General features: G+C 39.2%; 1 protein-coding gene and 1 pseudogene across 7 annotated transcripts in view; one reads left to right on the forward strand and one right to left on the reverse strand.

The window, feature by feature from the left end:
- Nucleotides 1-27,203, forward strand: part of ROS1 (ROS proto-oncogene 1, receptor tyrosine kinase) — a 168,288-nt gene that overhangs the window by 52,771 nt on the left and 88,314 nt on the right. For all 7 annotated transcript variants that reach the window (XR_016234524.1, XM_089333731.1, XM_089333732.1 and 4 more), the window contains exons 15-22: nt 42-152; nt 1,132-1,310; nt 3,733-3,924; nt 9,884-9,984; nt 22,554-22,768; nt 23,082-23,242; nt 23,545-23,689; nt 25,622-25,884. Coding sequence is in view for 6 of the 7 variants with exons in the window: in XM_089333731.1 (XP_089189857.1) it covers nt 42-152; nt 1,132-1,310; nt 3,733-3,924; nt 9,884-9,984; nt 22,554-22,768; nt 23,082-23,242; nt 23,545-23,689; nt 25,622-25,884 (1,367 nt within the window). In the remaining variant the exon portion in view is untranslated. The remainder of the gene's footprint in view (nt 1-41; nt 153-1,131; nt 1,311-3,732; nt 3,925-9,883; nt 9,985-22,553; nt 22,769-23,081; nt 23,243-23,544; nt 23,690-25,621; nt 25,885-27,203) is intronic.
- On the reverse strand, nt 7,702-8,945 carry LOC108177462 (survival motor neuron protein-like; annotated as a pseudogene).

Raw genomic sequence — 27,203 nt, forward strand, 5'->3', positions numbered from 1 at the left:
TTTTCTGTGATGTTTCTTTTAATTTATTTTTAATTGAACAGCTACAGAACCACCATTTATCATGGCTGTGAAAGAAGATGGGCTTTGGAGTAAACCATTAAATAGCTTTGGCCCAGGAGAATTCTTATCCTCTGATATAGGAAATGTGTCAGGTAAACACAAACTCTTTGTTCATTTAGAACTCATAAGACTTCCCAAGTTACTCAATAAATCAAAAGAATCAAGTGTTTTGGTGCTAGATCAATAGTGAAAAGAAAAGATATTAACTGAACTCTACTGCCAGTGAAACAAGTTTCAAGTAGAAATGCTATTTAATAATTCACAACTGCGGGTTTATTTATTGATTTATGCCCACTTGAGTGAGGCTGTAATATAGTGCTCATGTATTTTAATCTGTCTATAGTGTCTCATGGTAATAGCCTACCTTGTTCCACTAAGACGGCTTCTATTTGCAAGGTACCATGAATTAGCTATTAGACTGGTGCAAGGAGTTACTGCATCGAGTTCTTAACAAGGTGTAAGAAAGGTTTGGTGACAAAGAGGACCATTAAGTAATGAATGAATACTTTTACCAAGAAGGCAATAGGATGAAGGGTGGTATAAGAGTGATGTTGTCTGAAGACGACAGCTTCTATACTTATCTAATAATATTTTATCTGTTTACTTGGCCATTAAAAGTGCAACCACCTTTCTAACGTAGGAGTTGGACTTTGGAGGCAATATGTTACTAAGGGAGAGAATGCCACTTTGGAGTTGGCCTGAATCTGGGTGCTTCCCTGTTTTCATCTCTGAAACCTCAGGTAGAACAGATTATCTCTTCAAATCTTGTTGCCATCTCAAAAATGGGGATAATTCCTGCTTCATAGGAATCAGAAGAGATAGGAAAGGTGCCTGGGACAATGTTTGGCAAAAAGATGCTCAGCGCACAGTAACTCCTCTCCCCAGGCCCAGGGGTTAAGATTTCCAGAAAACATTTTCAAAATATTCTTGCCAGATCTCTGACGTTCTAGTAAGTATCTATGTCAGTGTGTACTTTAATATTATATGGCAGTTTTTATGTGATTTGTTGATTTGCCATGCTTTCATTGACAAACATGAAAAATAATTGCTAACAACTCCCTTTGTTTTGAGACATGGATTGGTATAACAACAGCCTCTACTACAGCGACATGAAAGGTGACGTTTATGTGTGGCTGATGAATGGGACGGATGTCTCAGAAAATTATCACATACCCAATATTGCAGGAGCAGGGGCTTTAGCTTTTGAGTGGCTAGGCCACTTTCTCTACTGGGCTGGAAAGACATATGTGGTAAGTTAAAGCCTGGTATTCTGGGTGTTCTGGAATCATTCCTGCCCATCTCAGTGACTTATACATCATTTTAATGACTTTTTTCTTAAGTGTGTACCACCTATGCTATCATTTATTTAATATTTATCTCTAAACTCACTTAGTTTTAAATGCATTTCTGTGTAAAGGAACTTCTATAGTGCTGTTTGGTATAACAGTTATGTATTTTCAATAATGTTTTAAAATAAATACACTAAAAGGCTGACTGTGGATCAGTGTGCTGGCCAGAAGACAGCATGCTCAAAGGCACCATGAAAGGGAGTTAAGTGAAAGGACTGTTTTCAAAGGTGTAGACAAGGTTAGGGAAAATGAACAAAGGTTGGCAAAGCATCCCCTGGGCTGGCAAGTGTGGGAAGGTAGAACTCCAGGTGTGAAAGGCAAGGAGAAGAAGGAGATGAACTGGTGACAATTGCAGATGACATGGACTGAGACCTTGGGCATGGAAATCTAGCCACTACCAACATGTATGGTATGGAAGAGGGAGCTGAGAAATTAAGTACCTACCCTCTCTTCTCTCCTGTGGGCTGATCTTCTACCCATGCTTCCATTTTTCTAAACCTCAGTGGAAGCCAGAGAACAAGGCAATTTAGTTGATGAAATCCATAAATATTAGTCTCAGAGGGCACAGAATAAGATGGAGAAGGGTAGAGAATAGGCTAATTGGCAAAAGGAAGACACTTAGTGCACCTGACAGGTAAAGAAGTAGGGTATTGAAAATCACTTTCTAATCAGAAGGCACTTTTTTTTTTTTTGACAGGAAGAGTGAACAGTGAGAGAGAGAGAGAGAGAGAGAGAGAAAGGTCTTCCTTTTCCATTGGTTCACCCCACAATGGCTGCTGCAGCTGGTGCGCTGCAGCCAGTGCACCGTGCTGATCTGATCCAAAGCCAGGAGCCAGGTGCTTCTCCTGGTCTCCCATGCAGGTGCAAGGCCCAAGCACTTGGGCCATAGCAGAGAGCTGGACAGGAAGAGGAGCAACTGGGACAGAATCTGGCGCCCTGACTGGGACTAGAACCTGGGGTGCCGGTGCCGCAGGCAGAGGATTAGCCTATTGAGCAGTGGTGCCAGCCCAGAAGGCACTTGTTAAGTCTGTTCATTTATTTTTTTTATTTTTTTATTAAAAAAAATTTTTTTTTGACAGGCAGAGTGGATAGTGACAGAGACAGAGAGAAAGGTCTTCCTTTACCGTTGGTTCACCCTCCCATGGCTGCTGCGACCAGCGCACAACGCTGATCCAAAGCCAGAAGCCAGGTGCTTCTCCTGGTCTCCCATGCGGGTGCAGGGCCCAAGCACTTGGGCCATCCTCCACTGCCTTCCGGGGCCACAGCAGAGAGCTGGACTGGAAGAGGAGCAACCGGAACAGAATCCGGCACCCCAGCAGGGACTAAAACCCAAGGTGCCGGCACCGAAGGCAGAGGATTATCCTATTGAGCCGCGGCGCTGGCCAAGTCCATTCATTTATATGTCCAATAGTCATTTATCTACTACCAACCTGTTGAGAGTCTTGAGAGAAGATGTAATAGAGAATATAAAGTAAATAGGAGACATGTTCCTGCTCTTTTAAAAAAGTAACAGCAGTAGCTTAACCTGCTGTACTACAAAAGTGGATCCTGGATGTATGATTATGTATGTTATGCAAATTTACTTTCCTTCTCTTTATAGACACCAAAAGAGATAGGCTCCATGAAGGCAGGTGCCATGTCTCCTTGTTATTAGATTTCCAAGGCTTAGCACACTACTTAGCATGTGGTGTTGATAAATATGAGGATACTTCAAACGATCATGGAAATATGGAGTTAAAAGATAAGTTTATTTTTATGCAAATAAAATTTGAAGTTCATGCATAGGTTTGTGCCTTATATGAGTTTTCTATAAACTATTTTATAGTCCCTCACATTCATGGATTTCAGTTTTTTTGCAGCAAAATAAACTTATCTTTTAATTCCATTTTCACTGAACTTTTAGAAAAGTTTATATTTATTTGAAAGGCAGAGAGATAAAGCAAGCAAGCACTTCCACCAGCTGATTTACTCCTCAAATGCCTGGCGATAGCCAGGATTGGGTCAGACTGAAGCCAGGAGCCAGAAACTCCACCTAGGTCTCCTGTATGGGTGGCAAGGGCCCAAATATTTGAGCCATCATCTGCTGAATCCCAAGGCACACATTAATAGGAAGCTGGATGGGAAGCGGAGACAGGACTTGATCCTGGGCATTCCTCTGTAGGTTTTGGAAGTCACCACCTAATCTTCCATGAACTATTTGAAGTATACTTATATTTGTGATTGAATGAATGGATAACTCTAACAGTTTATTAAAGATTGCAGTAAGTCACAAAAATAATGTCATTTGAAAATCATAAACTGACCATGCTACTATGTTTTACAGATACAAAGGCAGTCAGTGTTGACGGGACACACAGACATTGTGACTCATGTGAAGCTGTTGGTGAATGACATGGCAGTTGATTCAGTTGGTGGATATCTCTACTGGACCACACTCTACACAGTTGAAAGCACCAGACTAAATGGAGAAAGTTCCCTTACACTACAGGCACAGCCCTGGTTTTCTGGGAAAAAGGTAACACATTAAAAATAAGATCTTACCGTTAAATAGTATCAAATGGGGCTGGCATTGTGGTGTAGTGGGTAAAGCCGCCACCTACAGTGCCAGCATACCATATGGACACTGGTTCGAGTCTCAGCTGCCCCACTTCTGATCCAGCTTTCTGCTATGGCCTGAGAAAGCAATAGAAGATGTTCTAAATCCTTGGGCTCCTGCACCTGCATGGGAGACTTGGGAGAGGCTCCTGACTCCTGGCTTCAGATCGGCTCAGCTCAGGCTGTTGCGGCCATCTAGGGAGTGAACACTGGATGGAAGATCTCTCTCTCTCTCTCTCTCTCTCTCTCTCTCTCTCTCTCTGCTTCTACCTCTCTGTAGCTCTGCCTTTCAAATAAATAAATAAATTTTTGAAAAAAATAATACCAAATGATGCTGTTCTATAGATACAGTAATATAATTTCTGCTTATTTTGAATAGTTAAGGAAGAATCCAAAATGAAAGACTGTTATCATAAGATCTTGGTATAATCACTTTCTTGAACATTTGTTGGTCATAATTTATTATATAAGTTCAAACATAGTATGGAGATTTCTATAGTTTGCTTTACCTATTTTAAGTGAACCCACTCTTAAAAGTATTTTAGTTCTTCCTGTTTTTGTTGTCTTCAATAACTTCTATTTAATATTTTAGAGTTTCTTGTTTAGTAGTGATTAGGTATTTTATTCTCAATTTTGGGTATTAGCTGTTCTAAAAACTGTGTGATCTTTAGGTAGATTTTTATGACTTTTCTGTGTCTATCTCCTAAAATATAGGGCTAACAATTATCATGTCTCTCAGTTTTTATTGGGATAATATGTGATATTTCATGTGAAGTAGTGGGTTCACAATAATGCTTAATAGTTAGGCTTTTACTATTGTAACTTAACCTGAAAAATATACCTGATATAGGAGCTTTTCTAAAACAAATGTTATTTTTACTTTTTCAATTTTTAGAAGCAATATTTATTTTCTTACATCTGTTTAACTACAGCATAGACATTCATCTAAATTTCCAAATGTTATTTTTTCTGATCATGATAATGATATAAATCCTTTGTAAGAAATTTAGAAATTATGAAAGCATTAAGAAGAAATAAACTACTCTTTTTTTAAATAAACCACTCTTACTATTTCTACTTTATATATCCCCTTTTCCTTAATTTTTTAACCTTTTCTTTGGTAGAGACAATATATATATATAACCATTTTACTAGGTCATTAAAAAATTTATGTACATACATAATCTAAGTTGAGTCACTTGATCCCCTATTCCATAAGATATATGTGCTATAACTCCTGAGACATTTAGAGAGACCTGGTTTGCATATACAGATAATAACACAGATATTTAAAAGATATAAATTTATGTACCATGTCCAAAAACTAATCACCCCTGCCAAATAATAAAAGCCTCCCATGATTCTATATTGTAGCCGCTTGATCCTGAATATAAAGAAAATCTATTTTCTGTGTCTCACATGATTCTTAGGGGAAGCACTTTCATTTTTGAAAAAGCATATTGAAGATAGCTTTATCTCAAGAGTAACTTCCTCTCCATCTTCCTGGCTTTGTCAATCATCTTCCCGCTTCCAGATCTTCTTGATCTTGTTGATCTTGTCATTCGAGCACTCTCAGCAGCCAGGAAAAGCTGTGGAGTGGCCCTGAGGACATGTCCATAAATAAGTGAGTCATTAGATTTCTCAGTATGTTCAATGAGACACACTTCTTTAAATTTCCACTCCAAATCCTCTCCTAGGCTGCCAAATGTTGCTGCTACTTTTACAAATCTGTGTTCTGGTTCCATGATTTCATGTCATATCCGTCTGCTTCCATTACTGCTGGTGGATGTTTTGAAGGCAACATATTTTACGCTCAGCAATGCTCCTCATCTGACTCTTTCATTTGAGTTATTCACAGATTTATCATGCAGGTTTCATAATCAGCAGATATAAGGAAGTACAATCAGCCAATTATTATTTTTAAAAATAATTTGTATCTATTTTTTAAGAAGCAGAAAGAGAGAGAGAGAGAGCCAAGAGAGTTTTCCTATCTGATGGCTTACTCCCCAAATGCTTACAATGAGTGGGGTAAACCAGGCTAAAGCTGAGATCACAGTACTCAATTCAGGTCTCCTATGTGGATGGCATGAACCTAATTACTTGAGCCATTATGAGCTATAATCCTACCTCTCAGACTTTAAGTCTGCCCTAGATTCTATTACTCTGTTAGGCTCTTGACAATCTCAGTTTATCTGAAAAAAAAAAATCTATATATAAGTGCCTATAAAACATGTATATCTATGCTTTAAAGGCAAAGAAAGAAAAAAAGATAATAGCCTTTGGATAGTAACTTCTATCACACTAGTTCTATTTTATAGAAGTAGTCTTTCTCAGGCCTCACCTATACAACTGGATGTAAATTTAGGATATGGTTTAAAACAAAAAGACAAACGAGTAGTGAGAAGTAGTTTTCAAATGTCACCTAGAACTAAGACTTTATATGGACGTGACTGTCCAATTATAAGCACTCAGTGTGTATTACCTTTGTAAATTGTATAAACATGTATTTGGTCACAATTAACAGAAAATACAACTCAAAATGGTTTAAATTATAGGTTCTCAAACTTGGTGGCATACTGGCAATACCTGGGAAGGTTTAAATTTTTTTAAAAAGATTTATTGATTTATTTGAAAGTCAGAATTGCACACAAGGAGAAGGAGAGGCAAAGAGAGAGAGAGAGAGAGAGAGAGAGAGAGAGAGAGAGAGAGAGAGGGAGGTCTTCCATCTGCTGGTTCACCCTCTAGTTGGCTGCAATGGCCGGAGCTGCGTGGATCTGAAGCCAGGAGCCAGGAGCTTCTTCTGGTCTCCCAGATGGGTGCAGGGCCCCAAGGACTTGGGCCACCTTGTACTTGCTTTCCCAGGCCATAGCAGAGAGCTGGATTGGAAGTGGAGCAGCCGGGTCTTGAACTGGTGTCCACATGGGATGGCGACACTGCAGGTGGCAGCTTTACCCACTACGCCACAGTGCTGGCCCCTTTTTTTCATTTAGTTTTAAAAGTATGAATAGAAAGCTTAACATACTTAACTAAGAAAGTTACACTATACAAAAGTTGAACTGTGTTCAATCACAGTTTTTGCAGATTGACTTTTTTAAAAAAAGATTTATTTATTTATTTGAAAGAGTTACACAGAGAGAGAAGGGGAGGCAGCGGGGGTTGGGGGGTTCTTCCATCTGTTGGTTCACTCTTCAATTAGCTGCAATGGCCAGAGCTGAATCGATCAGAAGCAAGGAGCCAGGAGCTTCTTCTGGGTCTCCCATGTGAGTGCAGGGGCCCCAGGACTTGGGCCATCTTCTACTGCTTTCCCAGGCCATAGCAGAGAGCTGGATTGGAAGTGGAGCAGCCGGGTCTTGAACTGGTGTCCACATGGGATGGCGGCACTGCAGGTGGAGGCTTTACCTACTACGCCACAGCTCCGGCCCCAGCTGATTGACTTCTGTGCACTAAATTTGGCACTGAGTTTTAATCACTTAAATTTTCATTGTTCAGTTAATCAAGCAGTTTTTAAAAATGCTTTTCTAGCTATTTAAGAATGGAATACATACAGCAAGAGCAAAAGTGCAGATGATCATGTCACCAATGGAGTGTTCTTGAAGAAAATGATGAGATTGTTATTCATATTGGCCAGGGAACATCAAGATAGCCTTTTCCTTGGGAGACAGCTGTACCTATTAAGGAACACTGTCTCCATTACTCCTTAACTGAAATGTGAGCATCTTCCTCCTTTCTGACTTTGCTTGAAGCCCATGTAGTAGCCAGTATGACAGCCACTCAAGTACCAAGAGATCAACATACTTCCCAAGGCATCAGCATCATCAAGAGAATCTGCACATATGGGAGGTGGTGGGGGAATTACTGGTGGCCCAGAAGGAATTGGGGACAGCCAGCATGACAAGAAGTGGGGTGGTAGGGGTGGCAGTGACCGTGATGGTGGTGGCCATGGACCACTGGCTTTCCAGGTCCCATTCCTGATCCTGGCATGGGGGGGTGGCGGAGGAAAGAAAGAGTTCCAAGGATTAGCTTTCGACTTGATATTACTTGGTTTACTTCCCGGAGACCTGGAGGAGTTCTCACTTTCATCTGTAGATGACTTGACTTTCATTTTCATTCTCCTGAGCATTGGGTTCTATATTATTAGCCGCTTTACATGCTGGGGAAAGTAGATCAGACACATTTTGCTCTTTTTTTTTTTTTTTTCGACAGGCAGAGTTAGACAGACAGACAGACAGACACACACACACACACACACACACACAGAGGTCTTCCTTTTCCATTGGTTCCACCCCAAATGGCCGCTATGGCTGGCGTGCTGCACCAATCTGAAGCCAGGAGACAGGTGCTTCCTCCTGGTCTCCCATGCGGGTGCAGGGCCCAAGCACTTGGGCCATCCTCCACTGCCTTCCCGGGCTACAGCAGAGAGCTGGGCTGGAAGAGGAGCAACTGGGACAGAATCTGGTGTCGCAACTGGGACTAGAACCTGGGGTGCCGGCGCTGCAGGCAGAGGATTAGCCAAGTGAGCCGTGGCGCCGGCCACGTTTTGCTCTTCTCTGTTTCCATATCCAGTGTAAACCACAACACAGGTTTCTGTCTTAAAATCAACTGAAGCAATTGTAGCTAGGTTGATAAAGCCATCTTCTAACCAAATGGCAGAACATTTGTCCCCAACCTTCCACTGTTTCAAGGGAGTTGTGGTATTCTTTTGGCATTTATTCTTCTTAACAGGTTTTCTTTTAGGTGTGACTTTTGGTTTATCTGAAGTTGCACAAATGTCACCATTCTTCAAACCATGCTTAAATGACGCTACAGCTTTATCGTAAGCTTTTATCAATGCTGTATCATCCCAAATGTCAGTATCACCACTCTGGCTGATTCTACGCTGCAACAGCTAGTGTCCTCTGGCTCTGGGACGCTGCCTCCGCCGCTGCCACTGCCCATTGCCATAGTGAGCTCCTTTGGGAAATTTTAAAACATAACAAGTGTGGGTTCCATTCCTAGCTATTGTAATTTAATAGGGTGCAACCTGGGAATTGAGATTTTTAAAATTTTCGTAGATGATTTTAATGTGTAGCAGTGTTTGAGAACAACTGATTTAAACAAAAAAAAATTCATTGGCTAATGTGGCTGAAAAGTCTTGAGTGATGGCTAGCTTTGGGCAAGACACAGGCTCTAAATGTAAGATTTAGTAGTTCTGGAATGTGGTTGAGAATTTGTATTTGTACCAGGTTTGCAGGTGATGTAGCTGCTGCTGGCATTGAGAATCAGTTTGAAAACCACTGTTGTAAAGTTATAAAAGTTATTTTAAAAAAAGGTATTAGGGCCAGCGCCGCGGCTCAATAGGATAATCCTCCGTCTTGCGGCGCCGGCACCCCGGGTTCTAGTCCCAGTTGGGGTGCCGGATTCTGTCTCGGTTGCCCCTCTTCCAGGCCAGCTCTCTGCTATGGCCCGGGAGTGCAGTGGAGGATGGCCCAAGTGCTTGGGCCCTGCACCTGAATGGGAGACCAGGAGAAGCACCTGGTTCCTGGCTTCGGATCAGCGCGATGCACTGGCCACAGTGCTCGGGCCGCGGTGGCCATTGGAGGGTGAACCAACAGAAAAAGGAGGACCTTTCTCTCTGTCTGTCTCTCTCTCTCACTGTCCACTCTGCCTGTAAAAAAAAAAAAGTATTCCTTGCTTTTTGGAGAATTTCAGGAAACTATTACTTCTTTCCAAATAGCATAATAGGTAAATTTAACTTCTCAACAGAAGTTAAATTAACATCACTGAATGTATTATTGCAAAGAGGATGTTAAGGGGAAATGCATAGCTTAAGTGTAATTTATTCACAAAGGCATGCTTCGAACATGTGTTTAGTTCATTTTCTCACTGTATTTTCCATGTAGGTAATTGCTCTTACTTTGGACCTCAGTGATGGGCTCCTGTATTGGTTGGTTCAAGACAGTCAGTGTATTCACCTGTACACAGCTGTTCTTCGGGGACAGAGGTAAGTAGTATCTCTCAAAGGCAATTGAGAGAACGACTTGTCCCTTGGTTATAAATGGTAATGCATGAAAGTTCATGTATTCTTTCAGTAAAGATTCACCAATTGCCTACTATGTTGCAGGCATTGTGCTTATGGGGAAAGATAATTTTGTAAACAGGTAATTACAATAGAATATGATGAGTGTTGATATGAACAGAGCACAGTGGTGACACTAGAGAGAATGCAGTTCAAGAGCTCAGAAAATGTAGAATGGATTTTCTGCATCTTAATTAAGTAGAGTATACATTATGGATGATAAAGAAAATACCCGTGTTGAGGAAAGGGAACCCTTATACATTGTTGATGGGAATGAAAATCAGTACAGCTATTTGGAGAGCACTTTGGGGGTTCCTCAAAAAACTAAAAAAAATGGATCTGCTACATGATCCAACTGTCTTGCTTTTGAGTATATATTCATAGGAAATTAAATCACATGTCAAAAAATATCTGCACTCCCGTGTTTATTGCAGCACTTTTCAAAATAGCTAAGATACGGAAACAGCAAAAACATCCATTGATGTATGGATATATAAAGCAAATGTAGTATATATGCACAGTGGAATATTACTAAGCCATAAAATAAATGATGAAATTGTCACATTCGCAGCAAAATAGATAGAATGGAAGGACATTAGATTAAGGGAAATAGGCAAGACACAGAAACACAAATACTACATACTCACGTTCAAAATGGAAGTTAAAAAAGTCAGTCTGAATTTAGGATAATGATTACTTCAGGCTGGGAAAGAAAGGATGGGGAAGAGTGCATAGAGAAAGCTGGATAACACGTGCCAAAACAGAATTAGACAAAAGTAATAGAATCTAGAGTTCTACATCACAGTAGGGGTGACTGTTGTTCATGATAATGTGTTATATCCTGTGTAAACACCTAGAAAAGAGGAGCTTATAGGCTCCAAACATAAAGAAAACGTTGGGCCAGTGCCGCGGCTCACTAGGCTAATCCTCTGCCTAGCGGCGCCGGCACACCGGGTTCTAGTCCCAGTTGGGGCGCCAGATTCTGTCCCAGTTGCCCCTCTTCCAGGCCAGCTCTCTGCTGTGGCCAGGGAGTGCAGTGGAGGATGGCCCAGGTGCTTGGGCCCTACACCCCATGGGAGACCAGGAAAAGCACCTGGCTCCTGGCTCCTGCCATCGGATCAGCGCGGTGCGCTGGCCGCGGCGGCCATTGGAGGGTGAACCAACGGCAAAAGGAAGACCTTTCTCTCTGTCTCTCTCTCACTGTCTACTCTGCCTGTCAAAAAAAAAATTAAAAAAAAAAAGAAAATGCTAATTACTTCATTTGATCAGCTTATGCTGTTTACATATATAGAAATGGTACACTAGAACCCATAAAATGTACAGGAATTACATATTAGTAAAAATTCTAAAAAAATTAAAAATTATCCTGTGATGTCACAGATGAGAACTGAAGAATGGAGGGAACCATGCAAATTGTCCTCCTGAAAGAACAAAGCAGCCTGTTTGCTTTTGTTGACATCCTATATCTTCCATATTATCATTGTCAGGAATTTTTTCTATACATTTTCTGATACTTCTGCTTTTTAAAATTAGGTTCAATATACATCCTGTGTAATATTCAGATCTCACGTGTTACATTAAATCAGCTTTGGTAAGACACAAAGAACATATCTGTCATCACAGAGAATTTCTTGTGTCCCTTCCCAATTGCCACCCACACCCCCATAATAATGTTCTTTTGTATATGGCTTCTTTTGCTTGGAATAATATCCTCTAGGATTCCATGTTATTATGTGTGTTCATTTTTATTCCTGAATAGTATATTTTACTGAATAAATAATGTCATACTCTGCTATGTATTCCCCTATGAGCATTTGGATTTTTAAAAAGATTTATTTAGTTTTTGGGCCGCGGCTCAATAGGCTAATCCTCCGCCTGCAGCACCGGTACCCCAGGTTCTAGTCCCAGTCGGAGCGTTGGATTCTGTCCTGGTCACTCCTCTTCCTGTCCAGCTCTCTGCTGTGGCCTGGGAGTGCAGTGGAGGATGGCCCAAGTGCTTGGGCCCTGCACCTGCATGGGAGACCAGGAGAAGCACCTGGCTCCTGGCTTCGGATTGGTGCAGTGTGCCGGCCGCAGCGGCCATTGGGGGGTGAACCAACGGAAAAAGGAAGACCTTTTTCTTGTCTCTCTCACGGTCCCCTCTGCCTGTCCAAAAAAAAAAAAAAAAAAAAGATTTGGGGTGGAGAGAGAGATCTTCCATTCACTGGTTCAATCCCTAATGGCTGCAATGGCTGGGGCTGGGCTGTGCCGGACTGCAGCCAGGAGCCAGGTGCTTCATCGGATCTCCCAATATGGGTGCAGGGGCCCAAGCACCTGCCACTTTCCCAGGAGCTTTATCAGGGAGCTGGAATGGAAGTAGAGCAGTCAGGAATTGAACTGGCACCCATATGGGATACTGGTGTTACAGGTGGTGTATTTACCTGCATTGCCACAGCACTACCCCCAACTTTTTGTTTAAACATTATTTATTTGAATGGCAGAGTTCCAGAGAGAAGGGCAGAGAGAGAGATAGAGTTTCTGATATAAAAGTCTTGTACATCTCACATTAAATTCGCTGTTAAGTGCCTAATGCTTTTTGATGCTTTATAATTTTTTTAAATTCCATGTTCTTTGTGAAATTTTTATTAATATAAAGATATCAGATTTCATGTGTTTCATAGACACAATTCTAAGAAGATAACCATACTTGCCTTCCTTCCTCCCTCCCTCAAACCCCATTCTTTTATTTTTTCTTTAATTTCTGCAATAACTTTTTTGTATTTCATATATATAGCTTTTTTTAACTTTTATTTAATGAATATAAATTTCCAAAGTACAACTTATGAATTACAATGGCTTCCCCCCATAACGTCCCTCCCACCCGCAACCCTCCCCTTTCCCACTCCCTCTCCCCTTCCATTCACACAAGATTCATTTTCGATTCTCTTTATATACAGAAGATCAGTTTAGCATACATTAAGTAAAGATTTCAACAGTTTGCTCCCACACAGAAACATAAAGTGAAAAATACTGTTTGAGTACTAGTTATAGCATTAAATCTCAATGTACAGCACACTAAGGACAGAGATCCTACATGAGGAGTAAGTGCACAGTGATGCCTGTTGTTGACTTAACAAATTGACACTCTTGTTGATGGCATCAGTAATCACCCTAGGCTCTTGTCATGAGCTGCCAAGGCTATGGAAGCCCCCTGAGTTCACTGACTCTGATCATATTTAGACAAGGCCATGGTCAAAGTAGAAGTTCTCTCCTCCCTTCAGAGAAAGGTACCTCCTTCTTTGATGACCTGTTCTTTCCACTGGGATCTCACTCGTGGAGATCTTTCATTTAGGTTTTTTTTTTTTTTTTTTTTTTCCCCAGAGTGTCTTGGCTTTCCATGCCTGAAATACTTTTATGGGCTTTTCAGCTGGATCCGCATGCCTTAAGGGCTGATTCTGAGGCCAGAGTGCTGTTTGGGACATCTGCCCTTCTATGGGTCTGCTGTGTATCTCACTTCCCATGTTGGATCATTCTCTCCCTTTTTGATTCTATCAGCTAGTATTTGCAGACACTATTCTTGTTTAGGTGATCCCTTTGGTTCTTAGTCCTATCATTATAACCAATTGTGAACAGAAAATTGATCACTGGGACTAGTGAGATGGCATTGGTACATGCCACCTTGATGGGATTGAATTGGAATCCCCTGGTATGTTTCTAACTCTACCGTTTGAGGTAAGTCAGCTTGAGCATGTCCCAAATTGCACATCTCTTCCCTCTCTTACTTCCACTCTTATATTTAACAGCGATCACTTTTCAGTTAAGTTTCAGCACTTAAGAAGAATTGTGTATTGATTACAGTGTTCAACCAAAAGTATTATGTAGAACAAACAAAAAAATACTAGGAGGGATAACATATTAAGTTGTTCATCAACAGTCAGGGCAAGGGCTGATCAAGTCACTGTTTCTCATAGTGTTCATTTCACTTTAACAGGTTTCCTTTTTGGTGCTCAGTTAGTTGTCACCTATCAGGGAGAACAAGTGGTATTTGTCCCTTTGGAATTGGCTTATTTCACTCAGCATAATGTTTTCCAAATTCCTAACAGGGATCACTTTATAGCTTTGAGAGCATAATTATATTTCCCACTCTACCCTTCCTTCCTTCCTCACTCCCACCCTTCCTCTTCCTTTTTTCTTATTTTTCTGTTAATTTTTATAATGGCATACTTTCAATTTTCTTTATAATCACAAGCTTACCCTCCAATAGGTAAAGAATTCAACAAGTAGAGAGTAGAAAAATCACTGTGCCTCATGAGTATAGACAAGGACTATAAGCCATAATCAAATCTCAAAAGTCTGTTTTGCTCCTATATATTACATATTTTTGTACTCTGTATATCAGCAACCACAAATCAGGGAAAACATATGATATTTGTTTTTTTGGGACTAGATTATTTCACTAAGCATAATGGTCTCCACTTGCATCCATTTTGTTGTGAAAGACAGAATTTCATTCTCTTTTATGGCTGAGTAGTATTTCATCATGTATATATACCACAACTTCTTTATCTGGTCATCAGTTGATGGACATCTGGGTTGATTCCATATATTAACTATTATGAATTCAGTGGCTAAAAACATGGGAATACAAGTAACTTTTTCATGTGTTGATTTCATTTCTGTTAGGTAAATTCCCAGGTGTGAGATGGCTAGGTCATATGGTAGGTTTATTTTCAGATTTCTGAGGAATCTCCATACTGTCTTCCATAAAGGTGTTTTATATATATATATATATATATATATATATTCCCACCAACAGTATTTTAGTGTACCTATTTCCCATCATCCTTGCTAACATTTGTTATTTTTTGATTTTTGGATGATAGCCATTCTAACTGGGTTGAGATGAAACCTCATTGTGGTTTTTATTTGAATTACCCTTAAATTCCATTTTCTAAATGCTCATAACTAATATGGAGAAATATAAGTTATTTTGTACTGTATTTGACTTTGTATCTCGATACATTGTTAGATTCATTTATATGTTCTAGTGGTTTCCTTGTAGAATAATTTAGTGATGATTATAGTGATCTTATAAAATGAGTTATGAAGCATTGAGTATAAAGGTCTATAAATATCAAATGGGTAATTTTTGTTGATAGTGCTGTTAAAGTATTTTTGTCTGCTTATATTAACTATCACTGAGAAAGAATATGTGTTAGTCTCCAGCTATGATTCTAGCTTTGCCTATAGTTCTCTTTAATTCATGTATCTAGGTACTATCGTTTAGTATATTGGTTATTTATACACTTGAATATATTGCATTTTTATCATTATAAAATATCCTTATTCACCTATGGTAGGAGTCTTCAAATTAAAGATTACTTTGATATTCATGTAGCCACAGCAATTTTCTTTTCTTAGGGTTTGCTTGATATCTATATTTCCATTCTGTACTTCTAATCTATTTGTGTCCGTAAAGGTATTTTTTTTCAAAGATTTATTTATTTGAAAGTCAGAGTTACACAGAGAGAGGAGAGGCAGAAAGAGAGAGAGCGAGAGCAAGAAAGAGAGAGAGAGAGAGAGGTCTTCCATCCGATGGTTCACTCCCCAACTGGCCGAAACGGCTGGAGCTGAGTCGATCCAAAGCCAGGAGCCAGGAGTTTCCTCCAGGTCTCCCATGTGGGTGCAGGGGTCCAAGGACTTGGGCCATCTCCTACTGCTATCCCAGGCCATAGCAGAGAGCTGGATTGGAAGTGGAGCAACTGGGTTTCAAACTGACACCTAAATGGGATGCTAGAGCTTCAGGACAGGGTGTTCACCCGCTGCGCCATAGCGCCAACCCTGTAAAAGTATTTGTTATGAACAGCATATTGGGATTTACTTTTTTATATAGCTTGAGAACTTCTGAGTTCTTGGTGCAGTTTCATTTAGTTTAATTGTTAATGTATATATTTTTGTTAATATATTTGGATTTAAGTCTACCATCTTCATGTTTGACTTCTATTTATCTCTTCTGTTTTTTCTGTTCCTACTTCTCTGCTTTTTTGAGTGAATATAATGTTTTTTGGTATTCCATTTTGTCTCTCTCTGATGACAATGACACTTTAATTATGCCTATTTGTATTTATAGGTTGCATTAGCTATTTAAATGTTCATTTTTACATTATATACCTTCAACTTATTAAGTCAATAATCAAAAGTATACTTTACAAATTATCTTAAAACCTTCTGACTGTGTTTCCAATTATTACCCTTCCACTGTTTGTGTTCTTTTTTAAAAAAAATTATTTATTTTATTTGAAAGTCAGAGTTACAGAGAGAGAGAGAGAGATAGAGAGAGGTCTTCCTTCCGTTGGGTCACTCCCCAATTGGCTGCAACAGCCAGAGCTGCGCCGATTCGAAGCCAGGAGCCAGGAGCCAGGAGCTTCTTCCGGATCTCCCATGCAGGTGCAGGGGCTCAAGGACTTGTGCCATCTTATACTGCTTTCTCAGGTCATAGCAGAGAGCTGGATGGGAAGTGGAGCAGCCGTGTCTTGAACCGGCACCCATATGGGATGACGGCGCTTCAGGCCAGGGTGTTAACCCACTGCACCACAGCACTGGCCCCTGTTTGTGTTCTTGTTGCTGAATTTTTTGCTTCTAATCCTACTATAAAATCCAAAAATGCTCCCTTTGACTTGTTCACTACCCAAATGACCAATGCTGGGCTGGGCTAAAGCCAGGAGCTGGGAAACAACACAGGTCTCTCATTTGATTGACAGGAAACCAATTACTTGAGCCATCACTACTGCCTCCTGAAGTCTGCATCAGCAGGAAGTTGGGGTCAGGAGTTGGAACCGGGTATTGTGCTCGGGCACTCTGATGTGGGACACAGGTGTATTAACCAGCATCTTAGCTATTAGGCTCAATGAGTTCCGTGTTATTTTTATGTTAAACAGTGATAGCATTTAGTTTCAAGAAAGTAGTTACATATGTGAAATTTAAATATAGAATGTCAGATCTTTTACAGGACAAATTTATAGCTCATCATATTTCAGAGATGTTCATAAATTTGTCTAATGTCACATAGATAATTAGAGGAATTATAAAGAAAGAATAAAGTAAAGCAAAAGGTCATATTCTAGGGGAGAAATTTCCAATATTGGGTTGTTGGGTCCCCCAAGAGGTTCATGGGCCCCAGGGATGTTTGTTCATGTTCTGAAATTTAGAATTCATATCTTTCACCAGATTTTCAAAAAAATTATCAGCTTGCAAAAGCCAAAAATTCCTGCTTGGTAAAGATAACATAAGAATACCTACAGATTTAAAAAAAATCCTTTTTTTCACAGATGGAAAAACCTCAACATATTAAACATATAATACATAAAACACAATACACATCTGATTAGCCTGTTATTTCAGATCAGGTAGGACACAGCATTACGGCTAGTTCCCCATCTGTGAACCAGAGAGAAATCAGTCACTTTCCCTAGAAACTTGAATAGCAGCAGTTGACCTGCCAAGTGCCTGTCTGAAGTGACATACAGAGTGTTCAGAATTAGTGTCCTGAAGGGTCAAGGTCCCTTCTTGGTGTCTGTTTGTCCCAGAGGGCTCCTTAACTGGCGTTCTTTGGCAGTTCAGATTCTCAGGCATCACAGACAGAGGAAGGGAGTTTCCTCTTAAAGGTTAGTGTGTCTCCTGGTCTGTATGCACAGTGGAACACAGCAGCTCTTGGTGAGATTACACTTGTCTCCCAAGTAAATCTTTCCTGTTAATCATAACAAAGAAAAAAGAAAACTGTAAAGAGATAGGAATTCTAGAGCCATCTTACAAGAAAATTTTTTCCAATATGTAACCAAAATTTCTTCTTTTGCATTTTAAGATCCTGTCCTTTAGTATAGGTCAGCCCTGCTCAGTACAGTATAATACAAACACATATATAAATGGTAAATTTCCTAGTTACTTCATTAAAAAAGTAAAACCATATAGGAAAACTTAATTTTAATAATATATGTTATAGAATATATGAAATATTATCATTTCAATATGTAATCTAAATTAAAATTATTAATAAGCTGTTTTATGTTTGTTTTTGTATTATTCTTAGATGTTGATTGTGAATATTTATAGCACATTTTAATTTTGACACTAAATTTTTGTAGGAAATAGTTGATCTGTATTTGAATCCTAAAATTACTAAGAAAAAGTTAACAGGTGACAAAGTTGATCTGTCTACCCAAGTTACTTAAATAATTAAATGTTTTATAACAAATTATACATTCATATGATTCATAACATTAATAAGATATAGTTTTTCTATTTAAGTTAATTGAATTAAATAACACCAAGATCTCAGCTCCTCAATTGTGCTGTATATATTTCAAAGATACAGTAGTCACATGTGGCTATCACTTTGGATATAATATAGTCCTAGCTTATTGTAAGGATGAGATCAGCTGTGTGTTATATTCTGGACTTGAGAACCTAAATTAAGCTGCCTTTCAAACTGCTCTTCCCTCTCATAGGCACATCCATTCCCTCTATTTATAAAAGAATAAACCTACAACTAGTAGAAAGCACTTCTGACTGGAGATTAAAAAGCATGTACCTGTCATGAAAGTTCAGGTATATTTAGTTATGTCAGCACTGACTATGCTGCTACAAAAAAAGTCTACATCCTTGATGTTCACTTTGCCTGAAATGTTCTTGCAACCCAATCCCTTGACTAACTCATGTTTAGTCTTCATGGCTTTAATGAGACATTGCTTTGCATGGAGGACCCAGTTAGACTTTCCAACTAAGAAATCCACTTTGCTCTTCCTTTTATAGCGCCATTCAGCAGTGCAGTAATTTGCTAATTACCTCCCTTTTCAGCTAACCTATATATTCTATGAAGGCAGTGATTATGTTTGTCTTACTGTTATATTTATAGTGGCTAACATAGAACTAGCCTAATAACATTGACTGAATGAGTGAATAAGTGGGTGAATCAATTCTCAATAAAGTAACCTCAGCTGACTTTTATACAAGCGAACTTAAAAAGTTTGTGGAAAATGGAATTCAGAGATTTGTTTTTTTGTGAAAGTTCTCTTGAAATCCACACACAGTTTTTTCATAATATACATTTCCCATGAATTTTTGAAGATCGTTCATTCACATCTCATGCCTCACAGAAGGGTTTGCTGTGTAAACACCTTTTTACTAATTATTGCTTGGGTTTTGATTCAAGTCAAGCTTTGCCTTTTGTTGAGAGGCTGTTGTAGAGTAGACTTCCTGAATGTGAGGAGGCTGTGTTGAAACTTTGTTGAACACCAGAGATCAAGAATTTTGGGGTTAATCCAGACATTCAGGAGACTTTCACAGGAGAGAGAGGTCTTCAGCAGGATAAAAGGGGCAGTCCAAGCCAGTGGCAACTAAGGGATATTCATTCTGGCCCTGCAAGGGAACGCTGTTGTGGAGACAGACTTGGGAATGTTGAAACCTATATATACAATCTTGGAAGCAAGGCTGTTATTGATGCACTCACCTGTGTAAGCTGCAGTGGCTCTGCAAGTGGTCCAGGATGGCCAGCCTCCTCAGACTGTGTGTGCTCTGCTTCATGAGCAACCTTGTATTTGGAATTTGGCTTTATGTATCTTAGGAGGTCACTGCCGGAATTATGGCATAATGGGTAATAGTTGCCGCCTGCGACACCAGCGTCCCATGTGGACCCAGCTGCTCCACTTCCAATCCAACTCCCTGCTAACATGTCTGGGGAAGCAGCAGAAGATGGCCCAAGTGCTTGGGCCCCTGTATCCATGTAGAGACCTGGAAGAAGCTCCTAGCTCCTGCCTTCATCCTGGCCCAGCCCCAGCCATTGTGGCCATTTAAGGAGTGAACCAGAGACTGCAAGATCTCTCTGTCTGTCTCTCCTTCTGTCTCTATAGCTCTCTCTCTCTTTTTTAAAGTTTTATTTATTTATTTGAAAGTCAGTGTTAGAGAGGAGAGGCAGAAGAGAAAGAGAAAGAGAGAGAGAGAGAGAGAGAGAGAGAGAGGTCTTCCATCTGCTGGTTCATTCTCCAATTGGCTGCAATGGCTGGATCTGCACCAATCCAATGCCAGGAGCCAGGAGCTTCTTTTGGATCGGCCATGCAGATGCAGGGGCCCAAGGACTTGGATCATCTTCTAGTGCTTTCCCAGGCCATAGCAGAGAGCTGGACTGGAAATGGAGCAGCCGGGACTTGAACTGGCACTTGGTGCCGGCACTGCAGACAACAGCTTTACCTGCTACACTACAGCACTGGCCCCTGTAACTCTGCCTTCCAAAAAAAAAATCTTAAAAAATAAAAAAAAAAAATAAAAAAAGAAGGGCACTGGAAAGTTTTAATGACAAGTAGAGACAATAAAGTATAAAATTAAGCAATTCAGTGAAAGTCCCAACCAGATTAATAGGCATTAATAGATAGCATTTTACTAGAGAGGGGATTATGGGAATAAAACTGATGAATATATTTGTTTAAGATTCTCAGTTCCCAGCTGTGATTCTCTGGGGTGGTTCCCACTTTCTCAAGGAAGTATTATGAAATTCTCAAAACCAAACCTTTACTTATTTTTTAATTCTAAATTCATACTTTATACTCTTCTAAAGAAGGAAATGTCAACACTCTAGAAGATTTACATAAATCCTTAAAAAAATCAAACCAGGGGTGGGTGTTTGGCCTCACAGTTAAGGGACTGGGTAAGATGCCTGCATCATACATTAAAGCGCCTGGGTGCTGCATTAATTCCCAGGCACTGGTGCTGGCTTTATTAGTTAGGTTCCTGCAACCCACACTGGAGACTGGGATTTTATTCATGGTTCCCAGCTTTGCCTCCCAATCCCAACCCCAGCTACTCTTGGCGTTTGGGGAGGCAACAAGCAGATGGAAGATCTCTGTTCATGTCTGTCTGTCTGTCTTTCTAATTGTGTGCATGTGCACACGCACACAGAAATAAATTAAACCATCACTCCAAAACACAGCGAATTGCTGAGATAGTTTTTACTGAGTACTAGGCAACTAGCATAATTTTGAAAACACCAAACATAATTATAAGTAAAAATCATTGTTAAATTCCCTTTTATTGATTAAAAAAACCGCTAACAGTAATTTAAACAATGGTCTGTTGGCTTGAATTCCCTAGTCTGAAAAGAAACCTTTTGACTAAGCTGTAGATGATAAGCATCACCAAAGTTTAGGTAGCTGTGAGCAGCATAAAGTAAAGGACCAGACGGGCTAGAATAATGAATGGCAAGTAAATAAGTTGACTAAGAGTAGGAAGGAGGCTCAATGAGAGGAAAATATTCAATAGATTGTCTTCTGGGTTGATCTTTGTCTTTCTTGTTATACCTGCATTTTCTTGATGGGGTGGTGAAGGTGACAAAATTGATTTTTAAGTCTATCTTTTTTATTTTTTGATAAAGCAATGATGAAATGGGATCAACTTCACCCATATGCTGGATTGTTGTTATTGTTATACGCACATTTATAGGTGGTTAAATAAGAGCTTAAAATGTGTGCCTGGAGCTAGGGGTTCCATGCAGTTTTTCCTGTTTCTGAAGTATCCCCTGCACCAGAAATTTATTAGCTCCTGGTGAGGCATAGCCTTACCCAGGAGTGAGAAGATTCATGTGGGTTTGTAGGCCAGGTCTTCGTGGCCTCCTATGAACTGGGTTAGATGTCAGGTGGCTGCTGGAGTGAAGGCTGTTGGGTAGAGTGGAAGCATGTCCACCCAGGCCAGTGTCAGAGTTTAGGACAAACCTGGATTGCAACAGAACTGTTTTAGGGACTGGAAGCTTCATGGCCACCACGTGCAGGCACTGTGGACACATGCTGGCAAAATCTGGCCCCCTGGGTGCTTCCCGTCTTCAAATTCCTAAAACTGAGCTTCCTTTTTTTTAGCTACAATGACACTACCTAACTCTGTCTCCTATGTGGTTTGCTGCATTGTCCTGGGTTGATCTCAAAGCCCTTCTACATCACACCTTTGAGCCTTGGGTACAGATATCAAATTTATATGATTTTTTTTTACTAGTTTCATTTCTGAATAGTAACCTATTTCCAAGTCTTATGAACATTCCGTCTCATTTCTTTCTTCTGCTAAGGCAAGTATTATCAGAACCAATGGGATAAACCAAATATGTGATCCATGTGCTAATGAAATACTGAAAATTCAGCGTGTGCAGGTGATGTAGACTAGCCTCTAAATCACAAGATTTTGAAAGCTGCCAACTGTGTAAACACTCTTGCTGTGTTGCGACATCATATTGATAAGAAAAGCCCCTAGACAATTATTTTAGGAAGCCCCTAGACAATTGTTTTAGGTGTAATACTTAAAAATGTAAAAAAAATCAATTTCATTTGGGTCTATAAATAATTACAATTATTATTGCTAAGTATTTGTTTTCTATACATGAACACACACAGATACTCATGGACACATCTTGTCTTGAGTACTTGCATGTACCAGTGCTTCTCTCATTACAGACACGCACACTAACTGGTGTTGTGTTTTGGCAGCACTGGGGATACCACCATCACAGAGTTTGCAGCCTGGAGTTCTTCGGAAATTTCACAGAATGCATTGATGTACTATAGTGGTCGGCTCTTCTGGATCAATGGTTTTAGGATTATCACTGCTCAGGAAATAGGTCAGAGAACCAGTGTGTCTGTTTCAGAACCAGCCAAATTTAATCAATTCACAATTATTCAGACATCTCTCAAACCTCTGCCAGGTAAGATACCTCTCTCCCTGACACCTTCTGTTAAATAAATATTTTGGTTCAGACTTTTCCTTAAGAATTATGAAAAAAAAAGGTTTTGTTAGTATCCACTGGTTTGCTCATGGTCAGTTTAACCCAAATCAAAATTTTACAGCTCAAAAAACTCAGAAAAATGATTTTTCAGATATATTAAAGGAAAAGAAATTTTTTGTTCTGGTTGTAATTATTAATAATTGGCTGTTCATGATTTTCAGTGTTGAGCCATAGTCCTACATCCTTTCTTATTCTATTTCTTTCTTTTATCTTTCTTTCTTTTATCCTATAGGAAACTTTTCCTTTACCCCTAAGGTTATCCCTGATCCTGTTCAAGAGTCTTCATTTAGGATTGAAGGAAATGCTTCCAGTTTTCAAATCCTGTGGGATGCTCCCCCTGCAGTAGACTGGGGTATAGTTTTCTACAGTGTGGAATTTAGTACTCATTCTAAGGTATGTGTTGGTTCTAGTAACTTCCATTTCCCAAGCTGATAAACTGCATGATATGCCCGCATTGACTTGTCCTTTTTTCACTTATTCAAGCCCATCTTCTTTGCCATTTTCATTTGTTTAGAGTTAGTCTCTGATTGTTTTGTACTAACAGTTATGTCAGACAAACTTCAGTCTGTGGTAAAATAAGAGACTTACTAAAATTAGAGTTTGTGAACCAAAGTTTGGATATTTTAGCTGATTAGAGATGAAAATGCTATAATTATTCCCCTAATAAAATAATGTTTTGTGCTTATATATTTTAGTTCCTGGATAGTGAACCACAGCCTTTACCTGTATTTACTGTGGAAGGGCTGGAGCCCTATGCCTTGTTTAATCTTTCTGTCACTCCTTATACCTACTGGGGAAAAGGTCCCAAAACATCTCTATCACTTCGAGCACCTGAAACAGGTACAGGGATTAAAATCTGTCTTTAAGGAAAAAAACGAAGAATCTCACCTTCCATAATCTAGAATGGGTTGTTAATAATATTTTAAAATGAATTTTAGTTTTGTAGATGTGTTTTGATTCAATATTCTTTCAATGACTTTTTAGGGATTAGAATAATACCCTTAAATATATCTACATAGATTGTTCCAAAAGAATATTTCAGTTTTTTTAATGACTGTCACTTGATTGTAGTGATATATGATATAGAAACCTGTTTCAGGTAAACTGTGAAACAACTTCACAAGGAAAATGAGCATTTAAGAGCAGAGGTATTTTCTTAGAAGGCAGGCTGTTTTCTTAGGTGGTAACTGAGACTTTTCTGTGAGTGAATAACTGATGTCTACATTGAATGGTCATTTTTAATCTGTTTAAAAGAAGACATTAGGAATATCTTTACATGTGTATGTGAAGAAGGTGCACAAAACCCACTTTATATGTGTTATTCCTTTATTAAACATTTACTGCATAACCCATCATGTGTCAGAAACATCATTTCATTGGATCCTCACACAACTCTGAGGTTGGTAGGACAGATATTGTTATCTTGATTATGCTAGTGAGAAAAATCAGGTCCCATTGTTGCCTAATGGGAAATGGTTACTAAGTCTGAGGGCTGGGGCTTAATCCAGACTTTTCACTACCATTTTATTAGACCTGCATTCAGTCATTTCTACAAATATGGGTAAATGATATTTTCTTATTGGTCTAATTTATGTAAATATCCTAGCAGAGGACCTGGCAGGTGGTAAGAGCTCAATAAACATAGCTATCCATTCACCATTGCATTTTGTACTGTTAAGATTCGTTCAACCATATTTATCCACGAGTCTCATGACAGGAACATAGTGGAGCCTGGGCAGGTTCTGGAGCAGTTAGCGTTTGGATCCAGGTATGCTCTGTTTGAGATTGCTTTGGGACATCAACTTTGGCTGGATTGTACTGTGGAAATGGACTTGACTGCATCCAACAGGGATCCACTGGGAGCTAAGGTCAACATATGCTGGATGCTGGAGGCACTAAAGACAAATAATAAGATTTAGCCCTTGCCTTCAAGAAATTTACAATATCCAGGGAATTATTCAAATTGATCAATATTTATTAAGCACTTACTGTGTGCCAGTCCTATACTAAATTTGAGGTTATGTAACAAGGAATAAGAGTACAAAGAGGCATCTGATGTGAGAAGTACAATGTAAGACTAAATAACAGTGTTAGTGCTGAACATTAAGAAGCAGCATGATTGGAATGGGGGAGATGGTTGGGACCTGTGAAAGAATACCAAGAAAGAAAAGGGAGTTTAGGGTAATATGACTTGGAAATCAGGCAGAGAAATTTCTCTTGATTAAAGGACTGAGAAATTGAATGGCTTGATTTGGCTCTGTCAAGATATACTCTTGGGATGACACCAGCCTTCTCCAAAACTTCCTGCCTCCTAAGGGTTCAGAGTGAAAGGGTCTGAATCTCTGTGCTACATTTTACACCATCACGTGGCTCAAGGCTGCTTAGACTTACTACCTTCCCTCCTGATGACTGAAATGTCCATGTCCAGCTAAAGCACTTTTTTAGGATGAGAGTCAATGTTGAATTGTTTAAAGAGAATCAGCTGCTTTCCATCTACACAGGGCACAGGTGAGAAAGGTGTGCTTAAGTGGTAGTAGGAGGGATTTGGATTGGTCCCAAGGAAAACTTCCCTGTTACTATGACTTGCTGAAATATCAGGATAGGGTCCTGAAGAAATAAATGGAATATTCTCTCCTTAAGATCATTAAGAATGAGATAGATTTGGTATATCTGTCTAAAATGTGAAATACTTACTTCTAAGATATTCCATACTCTGACCAGGAGTGGTAAAAAGCCTTATATTCTTGTCTGTCCTGTGTCTCTGCTTCTCAGTTCCATCAGCACCAGAGAACCCCAGAATATTTGTATTACCAAGTGGAAAACACTACAACAAGAATGAAGTTGTGGTGGAATTTAGGTGGAATAAACCTATGCATGAAAATGGTGTATTAACAAGATTTGAAATTTTCTATCAAATATCCAACCAAAGTGACACAAACAAAACATTTGAAGACTGGATTGCTGTCAACGTCACTCCCTCAGTGATGTCTTTTCAACTTGAGGCCATGAGCCCTGGGTACATTGTTTCCTTCCAGGTATGAGACAGAAAACTGGGATATGGGAGATTTAATAGTGCAGCAGCATCTTAAAGGACTAGGTTAAGAATCTGTCACTCTGTCAGAGATTTGAGGTGTAGTGTTATCATAAGGGTCAAGTACGAACTACTTGAGGTATTGTGATACCTTAGTACTTGAGCACTGTAGAGTATACTTGAGGTACTATATAGTATACAGTACATTTGAGGTACACTGCAGTCATGGGGTCAAATACAGAGAGAAGAAGGGACAGCTTGGGTAAGAGATATCTTGACAACTTCCTCACCTTCAGGGTAATTTTCAGATTCAGGATAGAGTACTTCTTGGGAAGATACTACAGGTCATGTTCTGTGGTAGGTACTTTAATATTCGTTATCTCATTTGATCCTCATACTGCGAAGTGAACTAGTCAGTTACCAAACTGCATGACTAGGAATTGGTGTGCCATCATCTGATGTCTGCTGTCCTTTCCACTATATCACACTTCCATTAATGATAGATGGCTTGATGATTTTCATATTCTGCTTCAATCTCCATGTTGTGATGATGTTATATATAGTTAAAGTTAATTTCTGCTTTTTTTGAGTGAGAAATAATGTTTTGCAGATTTGAGTTTCCTATAGATCAATTTTTTTTGCAAACTTCTAACTTAATAATTATCTGATAATTTTTAAGTCTACATGTTCTTACAGAAAATAAAGCATAAAGTTTAAAAATAGCACATATTTCTGTTTGTTAAGAATAATGACTGTTCCAATTAAATATTATGGCTAAGTATATTAGTTTCAAATTTCAGTCATTACAGCACCATGCAAAGTGGTGTATATGATTATCACTTATGAGTCCTGTGCAAAAGTGAAGCCTACTTGATATAAGAATATATATCACCATTATAAATCATGCAAAGATAGGAATATAAAGATTATAATGAAGTGTACTTGGAGTATAGCAAAAACAATCCAATTTTTATTGATTGAGGGAGCACTTGAAGCTCTATTTTTAAAGGTAATTATTATGGATGTCAATTTTTTGTAGGGTATTGTACATTTGCTGGGTTTTTAAATGGAAATGATTTATTATAAACAAATTATATCTAAAAAAATAAGTGCTTTACTATTAGAATATGGCCTGGAACAGTGGAAAGAAAATTGTCTGGATATCAGAAGACTTGATTCTTATGCCAATTTCTTTATGTGTTATTGTGGATGAGTTACTTATCTTCATTATAATACAGGTCCAGGTTCTACTGCTAGGAGTTGTGAGGATCAAAAGAGATAGTGTATATGAAAATGATTTGAAATGCACAATAATTTTTAACT

Source organism: Oryctolagus cuniculus, chromosome 5 (assembly GCF_051225735.1).
Source record: "Oryctolagus cuniculus isolate XC-2025 breed Fujian yellow rabbit chromosome 5, ASM5122573v1, whole genome shotgun sequence".
Lineage (NCBI taxonomy): Eukaryota > Metazoa > Chordata > Mammalia > Lagomorpha > Leporidae > Oryctolagus > Oryctolagus cuniculus.